Below are 20924 nucleotides of genomic sequence, written 5' to 3'. Positions count from 1 at the left end.
ATGGCGACCGCTGGCACACCGAAGGCGCGCCTAAGTCAAGCCTGTCTGCGCCCGTCTGTGCCTGGACCGTGCCCAGCGCCAGACCCCCTGGTCCCGCAAAAGCCACCACACTGACGCCGCTACGACGCCAACTTCCTGCACGATCTCAACATAGGCCGATCACCCAACTGCTTCCAGGCCCCCCCAAAACTCGCCCACGGACCCTTCTCCTGTCGAGGTTGCAGCTTCACCGACTACTGAACACCTGCACATCCAGCCCCTCCCACCAGGGCAGGACACAACCATTTCAGATGCATATTACTCAACACCCGCTCTATCCACAAGCAGACCATTGAACTCTGGGACCTACTCGACTCAGCCTCCCCAGACGTTGCCTTCCTGACGGAGACCTGGATGACCCCCTCCTCGGCACCCGACATTGCCATAGCCATCCCAGACAGCTACAAGATCACTCGAAGGGACTGCACCAACAGACCAGGAGGAGGAATCGTCCACAGGAACACCCTCAGAATCTCGACCAGCACCCGAAGACACCTCAAGCGCTGCCAAACACCTACACTTCCAGATCCACACCAACACCGCCCTCAGAGGAACCCTCGTTTACAGACCCCCCGGACTTTGACCGCAGTTCTCCATCTCCAACATCGTCAGCACGCACGCCCTTGCTTCCACAGACTACATCCTCCTCGGAGAACTGAACTTCCACCTTGAGAATGCCAAAGACAGCAACTCCATCACACTGCTTGAAAACCTCGCCAACCTCAGACTCAAACAGTTTGTCACGACTCCCACCCACTCCGCCGGACACACACTCGACCCCATCCTTTCCACCAGCAACCACGTCACCTTCAGCCACACCACCGTACTCCACTGGACTGACCACAGTTGCATCCACTTCACCTTCAAGAAACACTCCATGCACCACCACACTCAACGGATCCCACACCGCCGCTGGAACAAGATCACCGAAGACCAGCTGATCACCACCCTCCCCCGAGACCCACCAACCGACACCATCGACGTTTACACAGCCGCCCGCAACCTCAAGCAATGGTTCGAGGACTGCGCCAACACTCTTGCCCCAATCAACAAACCCTCAAACAGACCAATCAACAGAAAAGCCAGCTGGTTCACCACCAACCTCCAAGAATCCAAGCGGACTTGCCAAAGACTCGAGGAAAAGTGGGGGCACGAACAGACACAGGACAACCACAAAGCCTACAAGAACGTCAGCCACAAGCACCACCAACTCATTCGAGCCACCAAAAAGACCTCCTTTAAGGAACACATCGACAACAACATGCACAAGAGTAAAGAGCTCTTCCACATCATGAAGGAACTTTCCAACACCAGCCCCAGCTCCAACGACATCCCGCTGTTGCAAGACCTATGCGACTCCCTAGCCACCTTCTTACGCAGCAAGATCACAGACATCCATGACAGCTTCAACACCCAGACCCTCCCAACAACCACCGACACAGCAGACTCATCACCCCTCAACAGCACCAACCTCCTGCTCTCCTGGACCCACGTCAACAACGACGACACTGTCAAAATCATGAACACCATTCACTCCGGCTCACCTTCCGACACCTGCCATCATCACATCTTCAACAAAGCGAGCCCCATCATCGCACCCCAACTCCGGAAGACCATAAACAGCTCCTTCGAGAACGCCACCTTCCAGGTAACCTGGAATCACGCCGAGATCAACGCCCTACTCAAGAAACCCAAGGCGGACCCAAAGGACCTCAAGAACTTCCGACCCATCTCCCTGCTCCCGTTCCCTGTGAAAGTCATGGAGAAGATCGCCAACAGACAATTGACCCACTTCCTCGAGGAGAATAACACACGGGAGCCTTCCCAATCCAGCTTCCACAGCAACCACATCACCGAAACCGCCCTAATCGCTGCCACCGACGACATCAGGACCATGCTGGATAACAGCGAAACAACGGCCCTCATCCTCCTGGACACCGTCTGCCTCATCCTCCTGGACACCGTCTGCCACCACACCCTACGTGCACGCCTCCACAACGCAGGGATCCACGACAAAGCACTGGACTGGATTCCCTCTTTCCTCTTTGACAGAACCCAGAGGGTCTGCCTCCCTCCATTCCGATCTGAAGCCAGCAAGATCACCTGCGGGGTACCCCGAGGAACATCCCTCAGCCCAACCCTTTTCAACGTCTATATGACACCGCTCGCCAACATCGTCTGCTCACCAACCTCCACGATGGAATGAAAGCCATGGCAGAATGGATGAAGAACAGTCACCTGAAACTGAACTCAGACAAAACAAAGGTCCTCATCCTCGGCTCCACCCTCTCTGCCTGGGATGACTCCTGGTGGCCGACCGCACTGGGAGCCGCACCAACACCCACCGACCACGCACGCAACCTGGGGTTCATCCTGGACTCATTGCTCTCAATGACCCAGCAAGTCAATGCCATCCCCTCCTCCTGCTTCAACACCCTCCACATGCTTTGGAAGATCTACAGATGGATCCCCACTCCAACCAGAAGGACCATCACCCAGGCCCTCATCAGCAGCAGACTGGACTACGGCAACACCCTCTACGCGGGAACCAAGACCAAACTCCAGAAAAGACTACAGCGCATACAGAACTCCTCTGCACGCCTCATCCTCGACATCCCCTGCCGCACCCACATCTCAGCCCACCTGAGAGACCTGCACTGGCTCCCAGTCAACAAGAGGATCACCTTCAAGCACCTCACCCACGCTCACAAAGCGCTCCACAACACCGGACCAGCATACCTCAACAATCGACTCACCTTCTACATCCCGAACCGCTAGCTTGGCTCCGCTGACCTCACCCTCACCAACGTTCCACGCATCCACAGGACGACCACCGGCTGCAGATCATTCTCCTACCTCCCCGCCAGGACATGGAACACCCTCCCCACCCACCTTCGACAGACTCAGGACCTGCTAACCTTCAGGAGACGTCTTAAGACCTGGCTGTTCGAGCAGTAGCTGCACCCCTCGCTTCCCCTCAGCGCCTTGAGACCCCCACGGGTGATTAGTGCGCTTTACAAATGCTTGATTGATGAGTGATTGATTGATATGCTGCTGTATGACACTTTAATCTATTCTACAACCCTCTACTCTTTCCTATTCCACCGTTCGTACTCCATTCTACCCAAATTCACTCCACTCCATGCCACTCCACCCTACTTTGCTCTATGACACTCTACTCTACCTTATGCCCCTCCATTCTACCAAACAATACTCCACTCTATATAGCACTCCACTGTATACTGTAACAGTATACTCCGGTCTATCCCTGGGTACGCCACTCCAGTTTACTCTATGCCACTGTAGAGCATTCTACTCCACTGTATGACACTGTGCGCAATTTCCCTGTATGCTGTATGCTGTATGCCACTCCATCCCACTTTACTGCACTCTACTCTTTGACATAATACTTCACTCTACTCTACACTATTCCACTCTACACCGCTCCACTCTGCACTACTCTATACCACTCAACTCTACGATACTTTATGCCACTCCCCTTTACCACACAGTACCACACTCTACTCTATTCCCCGTCACTTTACTGTACAGCAATCTAATCCACTTTGTGGCACTTGACGCTATGACACTCTACAAAACACTCTATGACACAAAAGTCCACTCCCCTGTATGACACAGTACTCCACTGTATTACACTTTAATTCACTGTATGATACACCAGGCCACTCTACTACACTCCACGTCACTCTACTCTACAGCATGGCACTCACTGTATTACTCTTTACTCCACTCTATCCTACTCGACTCCACTCTACTCCACTGTACAGTACTTTATCCCACTGTACACCACTGTTCAACACTCCACTTTATACCGTTCCGCTCTTGGACTCCAAATAACTCCACCCTACTAAAAACTCCACTCTATGCCACTTCTATGACACTCTACTCCACTGTATCTCCATACACTCTACTGTACAGCTTGGTACACATAAACTCTACTGTACAACACTCTACCCTTTGAGACTTTCCAACACTCTTTTAGTTTATGACACTTTACTCAATTCTCTATGCTACCACACTTTATTCAACTCCTCTCAACTCTGCTCCACTCCACGACATGCCAATCCACTCTATTATACTTTACTTTAAACTATGTTAAGCTACTCAGCTCGACTCCACTATACAACACTTTACCTCACCAAACAACAATCCTGCTCCACTGTAAGACACCTTACTATACTCTTTGCATCTCCGATCTACAAGACTCTACTACTCTGTTTGCCACTCTATGCCATTTTATTTCACCCTATACTCCTACACTCCACTGTCCAACACTTTACTACACTGTATGCCACTGTATGACACTCTTATCTACTCTATGCCATACTGTAGTTGACTGTACAACACTGAACCCAACAGTTTGTATGCCACTCCACCCTAAATTACTCCACTCCACTTTATGACACAGTACTCCACTGTAGGCTAAGCCACTCTACGCTACTCTATACCAGTGAACTACTCATCAATAACTATAATTTGCACCTTCTTCATGCACTGGTCATACCCTTTCATTTTACATCACTTATACCATGGGAAAACATATCATTTATAACACTTTTGTCATCTGAAATCACAACATTTGTAAGAACACAGTGCATGGTACAGTGGTGAGTTGTAGTTATTGGTGTGTGGTTAGCGAGCTGAAAATAGTATAATAATGTGAAGATGGTGCATACATTTTTAATTTAAGATATAGCTATAGCTTCAGAATTTCTAATGTCTGTGTAGTTTAAGTGTGGGCTGTATAAAAAGAATACATATATTTTTCCTAACTATAACCCAGGTTTAACCTTTGGTTGTGACTTTGAAAATATATATGTGTGGTGTGTGTGTGTGTGTTTATATATATTTATTGAAGAAAACAAAGGTTACAGGGAAGCTATAGTTAGGCTCAGATTTCACTCATACAAAACTAGTGAAATTCTACAGTTATAGGTACCTGAGCTAACTGTAACTTACGCCCCCAATGCACTGCTTAATACCTCACATATTACATTACTCATGACATGGTCAGTGACATCACTGATGACAATCACTAGGCCTTACGGTATAACTTGTTCAGGTAACTATAACTGCTGAATGTCACTGGTTTTGTACAAGGGAAATCTGAGCCCATTTATATCGTCCCTGTAACCTTTGTTTTTTAAGTAACTTTCTTTAGTAGTCACGTTTGCAGGGTGGTGGAGAAAGGGGACGGGCCTCTGAAGTTCTCACAGCAATCACGCTCTGGAGGACTTACTGGAGGTAACAGGAGGGCTTGTTGATCCCAAGGACCCCCAGCAGCCAAGGTGACTTCATCCCCCAATGACCAGTGTGCCAGTAGGCACATTTGTCGTGTGGTGGAGAAAGGGGGCGTGGCATCCAAAGTCCCCTCATCAATCACGCTTTATGGAACTTATTGAAGGTAATGGAAGGGCTTGTTGGCCCCTAAGTACCCCCTGGAGCATAGAACACTTCATTCACCAACCAGAAGTGTGGCAGGAGGCACGTTTGCAGAGTGGTGATAAAAGGGGGCAGACGCATTCCCCTCTCTTCCCCGGGCTGATTTTGACCTCGGGGACCTGATCCCCTAGGGCCCAGCCTCTAGTGTGGGTGCCTTGATCCCACCCAGGGCACCCACTTTGTAGTGTTGAGGACTGAGGGGGGAGGCTGAAGGCCCCTGCGGTCCCTACCGGCTCCCCGCCTCCTTCAGAAGTCTGCAATACTTTTACACAGTGTAAAAGCAATTGGAATTTTCAATTTTTCAAGTCTCTCGCTTGCATAAAGCGGAGCACAGTTTGCTATGGCTTGGCGGGAGGGGTAAAACTTCAGCCAAGCCATATCAAACAGCTATATTCTGAGGGTGGGCAAACCAGGACATAGCAGGAGCCGGCCCTGGTGAGTGGTGCCCCCCAGGGCCATATTAGACTGTAGGAGGTGGGCTGTTTGGCCCCCTCCAATGCAGGACACAGCCCCGTGGAGGTGGTGGTCCCCGGGGCTGCAGATCTCCCCACTTTCATTATTAACAAATGCTCTGAGGAGGTGTCAGTCCCTGGGGCTGCTGGGGGGGGAGCTGAAGCCCCCTGCATTAGTAATACATTTAGCCTTGAAGAGGTGGTGACCCCTGGGCCTGTGGGGAGCCACATGGCCCCCTGCGTTTGCTATATTTAGCCTTGGATAGGTGGCAGTCCTCTGGGCAGTGGGGAGCCGTGTGGGCCATCCCGCATTCATAAATGTGCCCTGGTGAGGTGGCGGTCCCCAGGGCATGGGCGTTGCCAAGGGTAACCACTGCATAAACTATTTAAAATGCCCCGGAGAAAGGTATCTTGGGAGGAGAGCCCATGCGCCCCCTCCTACATATTTTGGACATGCCCCAGGGACCTGGCCTACCCTGGTGTCAAAATGACATTTTCAGTGGGATTCCCAGATCCAGCGCCACTACCGCTGAAAATGGAAGATCATTTTTTTTGTGTCCCTGTAGGGTCCCTGCGGATTTACAATATTTAACAAAAAGGCCAATTTCTGGACCAACAGCTACCTCACTGCCAAATTTGGTGTAATTCCGTTCAGAAACACTCCTTTTTCTTGTCCCCCTTAGACAGATCACCCCGAAATTTTCAAAACAGCAACTGAAGTGAACGTCAAACTAGTTTTGAAATGTTTTTGAGGATTCGTCAAACGACACCAAAGTTATTGGCAAATGAAAAAACGCCCTTCCTATGGAAACTAGGTCCTACCTATAATTACCTACCAGTGACCGTCAGAAATGAGTATATATATATATATATATATATACATATATATATATATATATATATATATATATATATATTCGCAAACTCCAAACACTACCTCCGATCCCAAACTCGGAACGGCGAAGCAAACAGGAGACGGACCACCAGGATAATTACAGGTTTTCTTTATTGTAATTCTCAGCTGGGTTGAAGGGCAAGACGTGTTTCAGGCTGAAACTGCCCTTGTTCACATGCAATAGACCCGATGTAACTTTTTACTTTTTATAATGCTAGTGATCCTTATGTGACCCGCCTCTAAACTGGTCATGTGACCATAAAGATAGAAAACATACTGTCTATTGTGCAAAATACGCCAATAGTCACACTGCATGAAAACTTCACAAGTGTTAACATTCTAATAAAAGACATAATTTAGTTAAATCATGACAATTGAAAATAACAGGATAAATCCTTACTTTTCTGATAAAGTTAACAGGGCGTTATATTATTGTATAATACACAAAAGATGTTCCTAAACTGTATCCACAGTGCAAGATAATACTCGGGCAGGAGGGGGGAACTTATAGTGCTACTAATAGTGACACATAGTCAATGCCTAAAGTGCAATAAGCTATATTAAATGTGCAAGACAAAGCGGGATAAAGTGCTAAAGTGCATGATAAGATCAACCTGTAATTGTAATGCATAAATGCCTTCTTAACAATTGTTTTTTTTAGCAGAACCTCATTTTGTTAGTTAAAATTGGGTTTAAAACATTACAAAAAACGGTTAAATAATTTATCATGATAAAAGTGAATAAAATACCTGATGTGCAAAACAGTTATAGCCAAAAGCTAATAAAAGACAGAATAATGAATATATATACACATAACTATATACACTAGAGGAAACTGTGACGCTGTTGAAAACGATCTAATGACTAACAGGGAACCTGACTAGTCAATAAAATACAGTACAAAAATATCAGCAATGAACATCATGAGAACAGTCTTGGCCAACAAATCCCCTCAGGCAACAGGGAACCTGACTACCTGATGGTTAAGGGTACATGCTAGAAAATTGAGACAATAGTGAGTTCGTAAATAGAGTCCAGACAATATAGATCACAAGAAATTATGGAGGTCCTCGTTGTTATTAAGACCATTCGTCCATTTACTGTCATATTCGAGGATCATGCTGGACTCTAATTGTCTCAATTTCAATTCTCTGTTACCGCCCCTTAGAGGTTTCGGCACCGCAGCCACTACATAATAGGTGAGACAGTTTACATCCTTATTATGTTTACTTTGAAAGTGGCAGGCCACGGGATAGGCAGGATCGCTGTGTAGGATCGCTCGGAGATGCTGTAAGATCCTGAAGTGCACCTGTTGTTTGGTACTGCCTATGTAATTTAGGCCACAGGTGCACGTCAGGATGTAAACAGCAAACTCCGTTTTACAGGTGTAATTGCCTATAATGGGAATTTCAGTACTGTTAAAAGGGGTATGGTAATGAGTTTTATTTATGCCAAACATGCAGGCTCGACAGCTGGAGCATTTGCGAAATCCGGCTGCAGGTTGCAGCCAGTTCGCCTTATGTTTTAATTCCGGACTACTGGTGTTTAAAACAGCTCCCATGCTGCGCGCTCTGCGGAAAGTTACTACTGGTTTGTTGGGAAGCATGTGCCCTAATATGTTGTCTGTTAGAATGATAGACCATTTCCTATTTATGATCTGTCTGATCTTGGATTCTTTGTCACTGAAGGCCGTTATGAACCTAGGACAATCATTTTGTGAGTCAACAGTAACAGTGCTGGATGTAATCACCTCTCTGTTAGGGGTGTCAGACGGAAAAAGACTAGCCCTCGTTCTAAGATTGGCCTTATTCAAAGCTTGCTCAAACATTATGTCCGAAAAGCCTCTATTTTTTAACCTGGCACGTAATTCTTTAACACATCTATCAAAATCATCCATAGAGCTGCATATTCTTTTGATTCGTAAGATCTCACCTAAAGGGATGCTGTGGATGGTGTGTTTTGGGTGAAGACTCGAGGCGTGCAGAGTGGTGTTGCCTGCTGTGGGCTTTCTATGTAGAGTAGTCTGCACTCTATTGAACTCGTCAATATAAATTTTGACGTCAAGAAACTCAATCTGCTTAGCACTCATGTGAGATGTAAATTTCAAATTGAGAGAGTTGTTATTGAGATCTTCAATAAAAGCAGATGCTTCTTGTGCATCACCCTGCCAAACTATAAAGATGTTGTCTATATAGCGGAGGTATTTGATGATCTTCTCCTTCACCCACACTTGATGTGTTACGTTGAGAACCCGCTCCTCCTACCAGCCCAAGTGTAAACACGCGTAGCTGGGGGAGAAGCAGGCTCCCATCGCAACACCCCTCAATTGTCTCCACACTTGTTTATCAAATACAAAATAATTATTGTACAAACACCATTCCATCAGACTCAATAATGCCTTGTTGTGTTCGTAAAATTCTGCCGGTCTGTGACCAAGAAAGTGTCCTGCTGCTAAGAGACCTTGATTATGCTCTATACAAGTGTAAAGGGACACAACGTCCAAAGTTATGAGCAGCATATCTTCCTGCCACTCGAGATCTTCTATTTTTTTCAAAAAGTCACTTGTATCGCGTACAAAACTGGGCAGGTTGCTTACCAGATCTTGAAGAAAAAAGTCAATGTATTGCCCAATATTTTCTCCCATGCTGTTTATCGCTGAGATAATCGGTCTCCCAGGTATGGGCGAAACTCCTTTATGGACCTTGGGTATTAGATAAAAGGCTGGCAGGATTGGAAATTCATTATACATATATTTGTATTCATCTGATGAGATGAGGCCCTCTCTGCGCAATCTTGATAAAAGTTTTTTCAAGTTGCCATTGGCCTTTAGATATTCCTTATTGCTTGATTTGATGTAACAAGCATTATCACTCAAATGTCTGTGAACTTCGGTAATATAGTCTTTTTTGGGCCATATAATGATGTTGCCGCCCTTGTCTGCCATTTTAACCACAATATCCGGATTGTTACTTAGCTTCTTCATTAGTGCATGGTAGTTGGCCTGCTTTTGATCATATTGCTGCCTCTTACGATTGTTAGTCTTTTATATATGTAAATATATATATATATATATATATATATATATACATACATATATATATATATACATATGCTTGTATATATGTGTGTATAAATGTGTGTATATATATATGTATATACACATATATATATATATATATTCACTGCAAAAAACACAGGTTTCAGGGACATTATAGTTAGGCTGACATTTCACTCGTACAAAACCAGGGAAATTCAGCTGTTATACTTAGCTGAGCTAACTATAACTTGTGCCCCCGCAGTACACACATATTACATCTCTAATGACATGGTCAGTCACATCACTGATGACATCACTGATGACATCATCCTATGAGTGTGAGTGTTTCTAAAAAGTTTAAGAATGTTATATATATACGCCAAGGTGTATTTAAAGAATGAGAGTCTGTATGGATGATTTGTTGGGTGCGTGACTGACTGTATGAGTGAGTGATTAAATGTGTCTTAGTGAATGTATGGGTGAGTGAAAAATCTATGTAAATGTGTCTATCAGTCTGTCAGTTGGTATGTAAGTGGCTGCATGGGTTGGTGAGTAGGTACATGAGTGTCTATATGGGTTATTGAATAGTTGTCTGAGTACCTGTGTGGGTGCCTGAGTGTCTTTTTGGATGGGTGGGTGAAGGGCTGTTTGACTCCCTGAATGGATGTATGAGAGGGTGAATCCCTGGGTGTATGGGTTCATGATTACATCTGTGAGGGACGGTATGGTTGAGTGTGTGTGTGTGAGTGTATGGCTTTGTCGGTGGTGCATGGGTGAGTAACTGCATATGTGAACGGCTTTATATGTGATTGTTGGAGCATATAATTACTGTATGTGTGGTGAGTGATTGTGAGAGTGGCTATATGGGTGAGAGTGTGTTTGTGTCAGTGGTATGTGGGTGAGTAACTGCATATGTGAAAGGCAGTATATGTGAGTGTTGGAGTATATAAGTAATTGTAAGTGTGAGTGTGAGAGTGGGTATATGGGTGAGTGTGTGGTTGTGTCAGTAATTGTACAAGAGAGTAAGTATGTGTTACTCTCAATATGAATAAGTGAGGTGGTAGGTGTGTATAACTGTATAGGTGAGTAACTGGCAGTGTGATTATTTATTTGGGTGACTGACTAGGTGTGTGAGTAACTCTATGGGTGTATGACAGTGTGAGTGTCTGTATGAGTGTATGAGTGCATGTATCAGTGGCTGTATTGACAAGTGACTGCTTGTATGAGTGACTGTAAAGATGAGTGAGTGGATGTGTGTGTAGATGTATGAGTGGTTATGTACTAACTGGTATTGGTGTATCTATGCTTTCAAAATGGTAGTCTGTATTTTAGAGTGGGTGTATGAAAGGTTATATTAGCGTGTGAGGAGGTGCATCAGATATGAAGTGGATGATGTCATCAGTGATGTCATTTGTGATGTCATCACTGATGTCACTGACCATGTCATGAGTGATATGGGAAGTCATCAGCAGTGGATTGCGAGGGCGTGAGTTATAGTTAGCTCAGCTAAGTATATGGCTGAATTTTGGACGAGTGAAATGTCAGCCTAACTATAACCTTCCTGAAACCTGTAGTTTTTTCAGTGAATTTCTAAGGTTTTATAAATGCTAATTTCTAACTATAACGTTCCTGAAACCTGTGTTTTTTTCATTGAATTTCCAGGGGGTTTTAAAATGCTAATTTCGAACTATGCCTACATAGGTTAAACAGGTGCAGAATGAAGGAACAGACATACAGAAAGGGCCAAGAGAAGTGCAGAAAGATGGAAGACGAGCACAGAAAGAGGCAACAGAGTTGCACAAAGAAGCAAGAGAGGTACAGACAGAAGCAAGAGAAGTGCAGAAAAAAACAACAGTGGTGCAAAAAGAGGTAAGAGAAGTGCAGAAAGAAGAAAGAGAGGTGCACAAAGAGGAAAAAGGTATGCAGAAAGAGGGAAAAGGGGTGTAGAAAGACGCAAGAGAAGTACAGAAAGAAGCAAGAGGGGTGCAAAGAGAAGCAAGAGAGGTGTAGAAAGAAGCAAGAGAAGTGCAGATCAAAACAACAGTGGTGCAGAAAGAGGTAAGGGAAGTGCAGAAAGAAGCAAGAGAGGTGCAGAAAGAGGAAAACGGTGTGCAGAAAGAGGGAAGAGGGCTGTAGAAAGAGGCAAGGGAGTGCAAAAATAACCAAGAGAGGTACAGAAAGACGCAAGAGAAGTACAGAAAGAAGCCAGAAGGGTGCATAAAGAGACAAGAGGGGTGCAGAAAGAGGCAAGGGCAGTGCTTAAAAAAGCAAAAGAGATGCAAAAAGAGGCAAGTGAAGTGCAGAAAGAAACAAGAGGTGCAGAAGTGTAGAAAAAGGCATGAGAGGTGTACAAAGAGACAAGAGAGTTGCACAAAGAGACAGAAGTTGTGCACAAAGAGGGAAGACGAGTACAACAGGGGTGCAGAAAGAAGAAAGGTAGGTGCAGAAAGAAGCAAGGGAACTACAGAAAAAAGCAAGTGAGTTGCAGAAAGAGGGAAGAGAAGTGCAGAAACAGGCAAGAGAGGTACAGAAAGAAGCAGAAAAGTACAAAAAAGAAGCAAGAGAGGTGCAGAAAGAGGGAAGAGGGGTATAGAAAGAGGGAAGAGGGGTGCAGAAAGAGGCAAGGGCTCTGCAGAAAGAAGCAAGAGAGGTACAGAAAGAAGCAACAGGGGTGCAGTAAGAGGCAAGAGAAGTGTTGAAAAAAGCAACAGCTCTGCAGAAAGAGGCAAGAGAAGTACAGAAAGAAGCAACAGAGGTACAGAAAGAGACAACAGAAGTACAGAAAGAGGCAAGAGGAGTGCAGAAAGAAGCAGGAGGGGTGCAGAAGGAGGAAAGAGGTGTGCAGGAAGAGAGCTGCAGAAAGAGGCAAAGGGGTACAGAAAGACGCAAGAGAGGTACAGAAACAAGCAAGAGAAGTACAGAAAGAAGCAACAGGGGTGCAGAAAGAGGCAAGAGGGATGCAGAAAGAGGCAAGAGAAGTACAGAAAAAAGCAACATAAGTGCAGAAAGAGGCAGGATAGGTACAGAAAGAGGCAATAGCAGTGCTGAAAATGCAAGAAAAGTACAGAAAGAAGCAATAGGGTGCAGAAAGAGGCAAGGGCAGTGCTGAAAAAAGCAGGTGAAAAAAGAAGCAAGAGAAGTGCAGAAAGAAACAAGAGGTGCAGAAAGAGACAACAGAAGTGTAGAAAAGTGAGCCCTACTTTATTCAACGTTTACATGGCCCCCCTGGAGAGTGTGGTACTGCCGCTGGGTATTAAAATCATCAGTTATGCTGATGATACTCAGCTGGTGGTAGGCCTTTCCCAGTCGGCGTTCCATCCCGACCGGCTGCACACATGTCTTGAGAAGATCTACACGTGGATGTGCAGCTCAGCCCTAAAGTTAAATGGCTCCAAGACGGAACTGATGCTGCTGGGGAACTCCTCTCCATCTCTGTCCCCCAGCAGCTGGCCAGACTGTCTGGGACCGGTCCCCCCCCCCAAACGGGAGATCAAGAGCTTGGGGGTATGGCTGGAGCCGGACCTATCGTTTAAAACTCATGCCAAAAAGACTGCTGGCGTGTGCTTTGGCCTGCTCCGCGCAGCCCAGAAGATTTTGCCTCTGCTCCCAGTGACCACCCGAAGGCTTCTCATCCAGGGACTTATCATCTCGCGGCTGGACTTCAGCAATGCGCTATTCCTGGGTGCACCCGAATCTACCCTGAATAAACTGCAGCAAGTGCAGAACGCGGCAGCCAGACTTCTGACGGGTCTCCCTAGGCGTCAATCTGCTCGCCCGGCGCTGAGGGCACTGCACTGGCTCCCTGTGAGAGACAGGGTGAAATTTAAGTCACTTTGTATCGCTCACAAAGTCCTGCACGGGGTAGGTCCACCTATTCTGGGGGAGATGGTCCAGCCCTACAAGGCCCCTCGCTCTCTTCGCTCTGACGATCAACATCTCCTTCGGGTTGGCAGGGTGAAGAAGGCAAGAACGGGTGGCAGAAGGTTTTCAATAAATGTGGCCTCTTTGTGGAACTCGTTGCCCCTACAACTGCGCTCGGAAGCCAGCCTGCTTCGGTTTCGAAAACTTTTAAAAACTTTTCTGTTTTCTGGTTAATTCCTTCATTCTTTAGTAGTGTTATGTTCTGGTAAGCGCTGGGATGCCTATAGGTAACCAGGCGCTATACAAAACTCAGAATAATAATAATAATAATAAAAGGGCATTAAATGTATACAAAGAGACAAGAGAGGTGCACAAAGAGACAGGAGTTGTGCAGACAAAGGGAAGACAAGTGTAGAAAGAGGCAACAGGGGTGCAGAAAGAAGCAAGGGAGGTACAGAAAGAAGCAAGGGAACTGCAGAAACAAGCAACTGAGGTGCAGAAAGAGGGAAGAGAAGTACAGAAACAGGCAAGAGAGGTACAGAAAGAAGGAGAAAAGTACAAAAAAGAAGCAGGATAGGTGCAGAAAGAGGGAAGGGGGTGTAGAAAGAGGGAAGAGGGGTGCAGAAAGAGGCAAGGGGAGTGCAGAAAGAAGCAAAAGAACTGCAGAAAAAAGCAAGTGAGGTGCAGAAAGAGAAAAGAGAAGTACATAAGCAGGCAAGAGAGGTACAGAAAGAAGCAGAAAAATACAAAAAAGAAGCAAGAGAGGTGCAGAAAGAGGGAAGAGGGGTGTAGAAAGAGGAAAGAGGGGTGCAGAAAGAGGCAAGGGGTGCAGAAAGAAGCAAAAGAGATACAGAAAGAAGCATGAGAAGTGCAGAAAGAAGCAACAGGGATGCAGAAAGAGGCAAGAGAGGTGCAGAAATAGGACAGAGGGGTGCAGGAAGAGGCAAGAGAGGTGCAGAAAGTGGGAAGAGACATACAGAAAGAGAAGATGGGTACAGGAAGAGGCAAGAAGGGGCAGAAAGAAGCAACAGGGGTGCAGAAAGAGGAGTACAGAAAGAGGCAAGAGAGGTGCAAAAACAGGTAGGAGAGGTGCAGAAAGAGGGAACAGGAGTGCAGAAACAAGCAACAGAGGTGCAGAAAGAGGCAAGAGAAGTACAGAAAGAGGCAAGAGGTACAGAAACAGGCAGGATATATGCAGAAAAAGGCAAGAGAGGTACAGAAGGAAAGAGGGAATAGGGGTGCAGAAAGAGACAAGAGAGGAACAGAAATAGGCAAGAGAAGTGCAGAAAGAGGCAACGGAGGTGCAGAGACAGGCAACAGAGGTGCAGAAAGAGGGAAGAGGGGTGCTGAAAGAGGGAAGAAAGGTGCTGAAAGAAGCAAGAGAAGTGCAGAAAGAAGCAACGTAGGTGCAGAAAGAGGCAAAAGGGGTGCAGAAAGAAGCAAGAGAGGCGCAGAAAGAAGTAAGGGAACTGCAGAAAGAAGCAAGTCAGGTGCAGAAAGAGGCAAAAGAAGTGCAGAAACAGGCAAGAGAGGTGTAGAAAGAGAGAAGAAGGTTCAGAAAGAGGTAAGAGAAATGCAGAAAGAAGCAACAGAGGTGCAGAAAGAGGCAAGAGATGTGCAGAAAGAAGAGGGTACAGAAAGAGGAAGATATGTGGAGAAAGAGGAAAGAGAAGTTCAAAAAAAGGATGAAAGGTGCACAAAGAAGCAAGAAAAATGCATAAAGAGGCGCAAAAAGAAGCAAGAGTGGTTTGCGCATCATTAGTACCAATTTAACACCCACATTTAGCAATAAGTAACATGTGACCATTCCAGGTTTGCAAAGGGCCTTCCATTACACTGTAACACTTGTCGCTGCATTTTTGGTAACATTTCAGCCGTTTGAGCTATAAAAAAGTTTTTTATTATCAAATCTTCAGGTTATGCAGCAGATGATGGATTATATCGCAAATGCGGAAAATGTCTAATCATGGGAAAATCGGTGGAGCTGAGCAGTCGTATAAATCCAGTGGCCCTGCTGATACTGCTGACGTGATCCAGAAGTACTCCTTAGTGGTTCCTTCTTTTTATTGTCTCATCAAGTTTATAGTTTAACTTCTATGGAAATGAGGAAGACTAAACCTGAGGTTACCACTCCACAACACAGACTACCATACCACATAATTACCCTCCAAAAAACATAATCCCATTCTACATAACTCCTATACAATAAATACCACATACTTTCTATCCACATAATTTCACTGCACAACATACCACATAATTCCACTACACACAACGAACATCCACTCCACTCCAAAAAACATTTGTAAAAAACTTTTACATTTACAATGCCAAAAGCCCTAACTTTCGCAAATACTAAACCTATTACATTGCAAATGTTTCTTTAACTAGTAGTCGCGTGAGGTGGAGAAAGGGGACTGGGCCTCTGACCAGCGCTCAGGAATTCCTCTGCGTAGGACTTATAAGAGGTACCAGGAAGGCTTCTTGGCCCCTAAAGTCCCTCAGGAGTAAAGTGGACTTCATCCCCAACCACTAGTGTGCCAGGAGACGCATTTGCAGAGTGGTGGAGAAAGGGGGACGTGGCGTCCAAAGACTTCTTAGCAATCCCACTCTATGGGACTTACTGCAGGTAACAGGATGGGTATTTAACTACCCCTCCTATTACCTCCAGTAAGTCCCACACAGCAGGATTTCTAAGTTTTCTTAGCAGGCCATGGCCCCTTTGCCCACCACTCTGCAAACACGCTCCCTGGCGGGGCCAACTAGCATACCTGTTACCTCCAGTAAGCCCCATACAGTGGGATTGCTGAGAGGTGGACACAGGCATGACCCCTTTTTTCCATTACTCTGCTAACACACCTCCTGGGGGATGAAGTCCACTTTAGTCCTGAATTCTCAGGACACAAAGGGACCTAATTGCCTCACAAGCAGTGCCCCCCTTCCCTTTACCATTTGGGCCCCGGGGACCCCATCACCTAGGACCTGAGGCATTGTTTTGTTGTTTTTTTAATTGAAAAGGGAGGGGGAACGTGGCCCCCCTCCCGTGGCCAATTATAGCCATGAGGGCCTCATCCCCCAGGGCTAGGCCTTTCCTTATTTACATTTTAAAGGAAAGGGGCCGTGCTTCGCTTTGAAAAACAAATTATGGCAGGATTTGCGTACCCAACGCGAATCCCACCGAAAATATTTTTACAAAAAATGTTTGGGGGGGCCCTGGGGGCCTATTCCTCCCATTGTTGCCAGTGCTGTTGCCTGCAATACCCACCATCCCGCCTTCTACTGTTGTCTATGTTATTGCTTGCCTCCACCCACCCGCCTTTATTTCTTACATTGTTGCAAGTGATGTTGCTTGCCCTGACCATCCCTCCAGTTGTTGTAGTAACTTGCAACTTCCACCCTTCCTCAACATTCTGTAGTTGCTTAAATTCTTGCTTGCTTCTACCCACCGTCCCTTCTCCTGTTGTTACACTTGTTGTAGCTTGACCTCACATTCGATCTTGTGCCTCGCAGCTTGCTCTGGAAAACCTTAAGCGAAGTAGGCTTGCCAGGGTGCCTTTTATCACAAATAGTTGAGCTGCATGCTGGAAACGTTGCAAAGATTAGGTGGGGTCCAAATGGTGAGCTGACGCGTAATATTCCTATTGAACGTGGGGTTCGCCAAGGGTGCGTTTTGGCCCCCACCTTGTTTTCTTTGTTTGTTAATGATGCACCAGATTATTTAAATGGTTGTATTAATGACTCCCCGCAGCTCAATGGAGAAAGGGTGCCCGCGTTGCTCTTCGCTGATGATACCATTCTTATATCTCAGACCAAGAAGGGACTCCAGGCACTCCTAAACTCCTTTAGCCGATACTGCATCACAAAGGGTCTGGAAATTAATGCAGATAAAACGAAATGCATGGCATTAAATCCCAGCAAGCCAGACAGAGGGTTTTTGACCTTGAATGGCCAGAAACTAGGAACTGTGGAAAACTTTTCTTATTTGGGTGTTGCACTTGACTCAAAGCTAAGTTGGAAAGCCCAAATTGAGAAGAGTAAGATATCATATGCCCACAACTTAAAGCCAATCATATGCAGACTGAACGCTAGCACAAGCAAGAGTGTAACACCTGTTTTGGAACTTTTTAAATTTAAAATCCAATCTGCTTTGTTGTATGGAGCCGAGATATGGGGACCTTGGGCTAGAGAGAGCTTCCAGGGCTTGGATAATAAATTCATGCGAGCCATTGTAAGGGTCCCAAATAGTACACCTTTAATACCCCTCCAGCTTGACTTGAATTTTAAACGTACCGATTATCACGCTATTTTAAGACCATTAATGTTTTGGGTTAGGCTATGGACCACTCCAGAATTGGTAGAGTACAGAAATGGTCTACAGGAACTAATGAACCTTGATTCTTTTAATTCCATCAAGTGGCTTGTACATATCAAAAAATGGTTTACGCTTTTGGGCCTGTACTCAATGTGGGAGACTCTTGATAATTTACCGGCCTCTTCTAAATTAATAGTTAAGCGGGCCTTTTGGTCTCACATGAGCGACAAGCTCGTACATGGAAGTAGAGTTGGGTCCGCAATTCAAGATTTTCTATCCTTTAAGGATGAATTTCGCTTGGAATCATTTTTGGATGAAATAGAGCCACCTATTGCAAAATCCCTTTTTCTGAAGTTCAGATATGGGATTCTTATGCTGAACTATAATACAGAACGATGGTCACAGAAAAGACTGGGAGATTTGAATGTCCAAAGCGGGTGTTGCCCCATGTGTTTAAACCCCTGTATGGAGAATGAGATTCATATGTTGTTTATATGTAGTGCCTATATGAAGGCTCGAAAGAAATGGTTAAAACCCATGTGCACCCTTCTAGGAACCAGATCCTGTTCTATAGCTTATAGGATCATAAAAAGCAATACAACCCAGTTCATTGTATTTAGCATAAGTAGGTTCCTCTACTCTGTTTACATTACTCGCAGGAAACATGGCCATGTACTCTGAGTAGGACTTCTGCATATGTTTATAAAAGTTTGTAGCCAAAATGAAATATGTCTTAAATTGAGGTGGTAACATTTATTTTTGTAATATATCTTAAAATTTACTGATTTGATACATTTTAAATTTCCTGATTTGAAATGTTATTGTATGTATGTTGCTATGATCTATTACTTTTTAAATGTGTATATGTGTCTTTTATGGCCAAAATTGGCCGAAATAAATAAATAAATAAATAAATAAAAAATAAATTTCCCTCCTTCCATCATTCCCTGTGTAGTTCCTTTCAACACCCACCCTCCTTCCGTTGTTGCCTGTATTGTTACTTGCCCCAATCGCTCTCTATCCTTCCGCTGTTACTTGTCTTGTTGCTTGCCCCACTCACCCTACTTCTGCGGTTGCCCGTATTGGTGCATACCCTAGCCACTCTCCCTCCTGTTGTTGTCTGTTGTTTCCAGTGTTGTTGCTTGATCCATGCGTTGTCATGTGCTTACTCTGAGCCCCTTTCTTCCACCATCCATTGTCAGTGTTGCCCCGGGGCTCACAATCCCATCCATGTTGCCTCCATAGCATCCAAGACTTTTGACTGCTTATGTGTGACATTTCCATTGTTTTAGTATACCTGTGAGTGACTTTCCACGACCAAACGTATGATACTTACAGCAACACCTTCTCTGGAGCAAAACCCAGAGAAGGCCAGCAGCCCAGGTTAACACCAGAACCTGGGCTGCTATGGCAATTCACAAGGGCATATTATCAAGCCCATTATCGCCGCTTTTCCTGCCGATAAAAACGGCGATAATGTAGTGCACTTTCTTGATCATATGGCCCTGGGTCCTTGGAACTTTAAGCAGAAAGTGAGGCGTTGTGCGTGTTTGTTGGGGCGGTTCAAGATTTGGGTAGTGGGAACAGGTGTTGTGTAATTTCTGGTATCCCTTAGATTCGTGTATCCGCTGCTCTTAAACCGAATATAAACTCAGCCCTGGCAGCGTCGGACCGAAGCAGCAGACTTCTTCTTGGACTGAGATAGGGGGCATACAATTCAACAGGACACCAAACCCAGTAGAGGCGAGACATGTACATTTCTCTAATACTGCAACCTTTGCTGCAAAAGAAGAGACGGCAGCAAACCACAAGTAAAACAAAGAATGAAACGTGAAATTAAAAAAAAAATGCATGAACGGAGATAGAGTGAAAGGATGGAAAATATTTCGTAGGAACTGGAATCAAATAATACATAAAAGGGGGAAAGAATGAAAGGGAATGTATACAATGACAGAGGTTAAGAACCCCAGAAGGGGAAACACATCGAAAGGGGAGAAAGATTAAAAGGTGGTAGGAAGAAAAAAGGCAATGCAGGAGAGGAAAATTAACAATGTATACATCTTTTTAACAAACACATAACTGGCACTGCGAGTGCAACAAGAGTGATTATTTCATTACATGCATACAATAATAAGTCTGCCACAGAACTGGCAAATCACCAGCCTGTCTTATATTTTTTTGTCTGTACAACTTAAAACAAGCATTGGCAAAGACAACAGCTATTGCCTATGAAAGAATTATCGGCTTTCTCAATACAAGTTCCTCGTAACGTTCCATCTAAAATACACGTGACATGCATGCATTCAAAACGTAGCTGTAACTTTCAATTCTATTAGCAATAATGCATGAATAAATGTTTAACTATACCGTTAAACTGTAAAATAATCGATTTGATTTTCATACTACCAAGCAATTGGTTGCGTGCCCACGTTATACTTAAAATTTGTACTTACCTACGAGGGATAACGTAAGGATCTTGGAACTCCGGGAAACAAGGGCGTTCATTATGAAGAGGAAGCAGAATAACACATTTCCTGTTCGAGTCATTTTTCCAGACGTGAAGAACCAAAAGAGTTGATAACTACAATAACTGCAACTAAATACCAGCCTTGTGTGTATTTTAATTCTCATTCCAACAACCAATGCGAAGCGACATCTTTCTAATTCTTAGCTGGCAGCAGCTCTCACGATGTTTTACACGGGCTCCATCTTGTGGAGGACTTCAAAAACAGCACAACACGACAGACGTTCCTTTGAATATTTAGAGTCTTCGCTAAAAGGATGTTTGTTTAATTTACACACGAACCAATAAGAGATTTGTGGGGAGCTAAAGGCATATTGAACTGGTAAAATACCATCAAAGCT

General features: G+C 45.1%; 1 protein-coding gene across 1 annotated transcript in view; it reads right to left on the bottom strand.

Annotated features, from left to right (window-relative positions):
- LOC144819349 (UDP-glucuronosyltransferase 3A1-like) overlaps window positions 1-20627 on the bottom strand; it is a 511982-nt gene extending 491355 nt beyond the window's left edge. The window contains exon 1 of the mRNA XM_078677287.1: window positions 20513-20627. Coding sequence (XP_078533413.1) covers window positions 20513-20606 — 94 coding nt within the window. The 5' untranslated portion in view covers window positions 20607-20627. The remainder of the gene's footprint in view (window positions 1-20512) is intronic.
- Window positions 20628-20924: the final 297 nt, after the last annotated feature.

Source organism: Lissotriton helveticus, chromosome 2_1 (assembly GCF_964261635.1).
Source record: "Lissotriton helveticus chromosome 2_1, aLisHel1.1, whole genome shotgun sequence".
Taxonomy (NCBI): domain Eukaryota; kingdom Metazoa; phylum Chordata; class Amphibia; order Caudata; family Salamandridae; genus Lissotriton; species Lissotriton helveticus.
The sequence above is the reverse complement of the archived record's forward strand: the minus strand, read 5'-3'. Positions and strand labels throughout refer to the sequence as shown.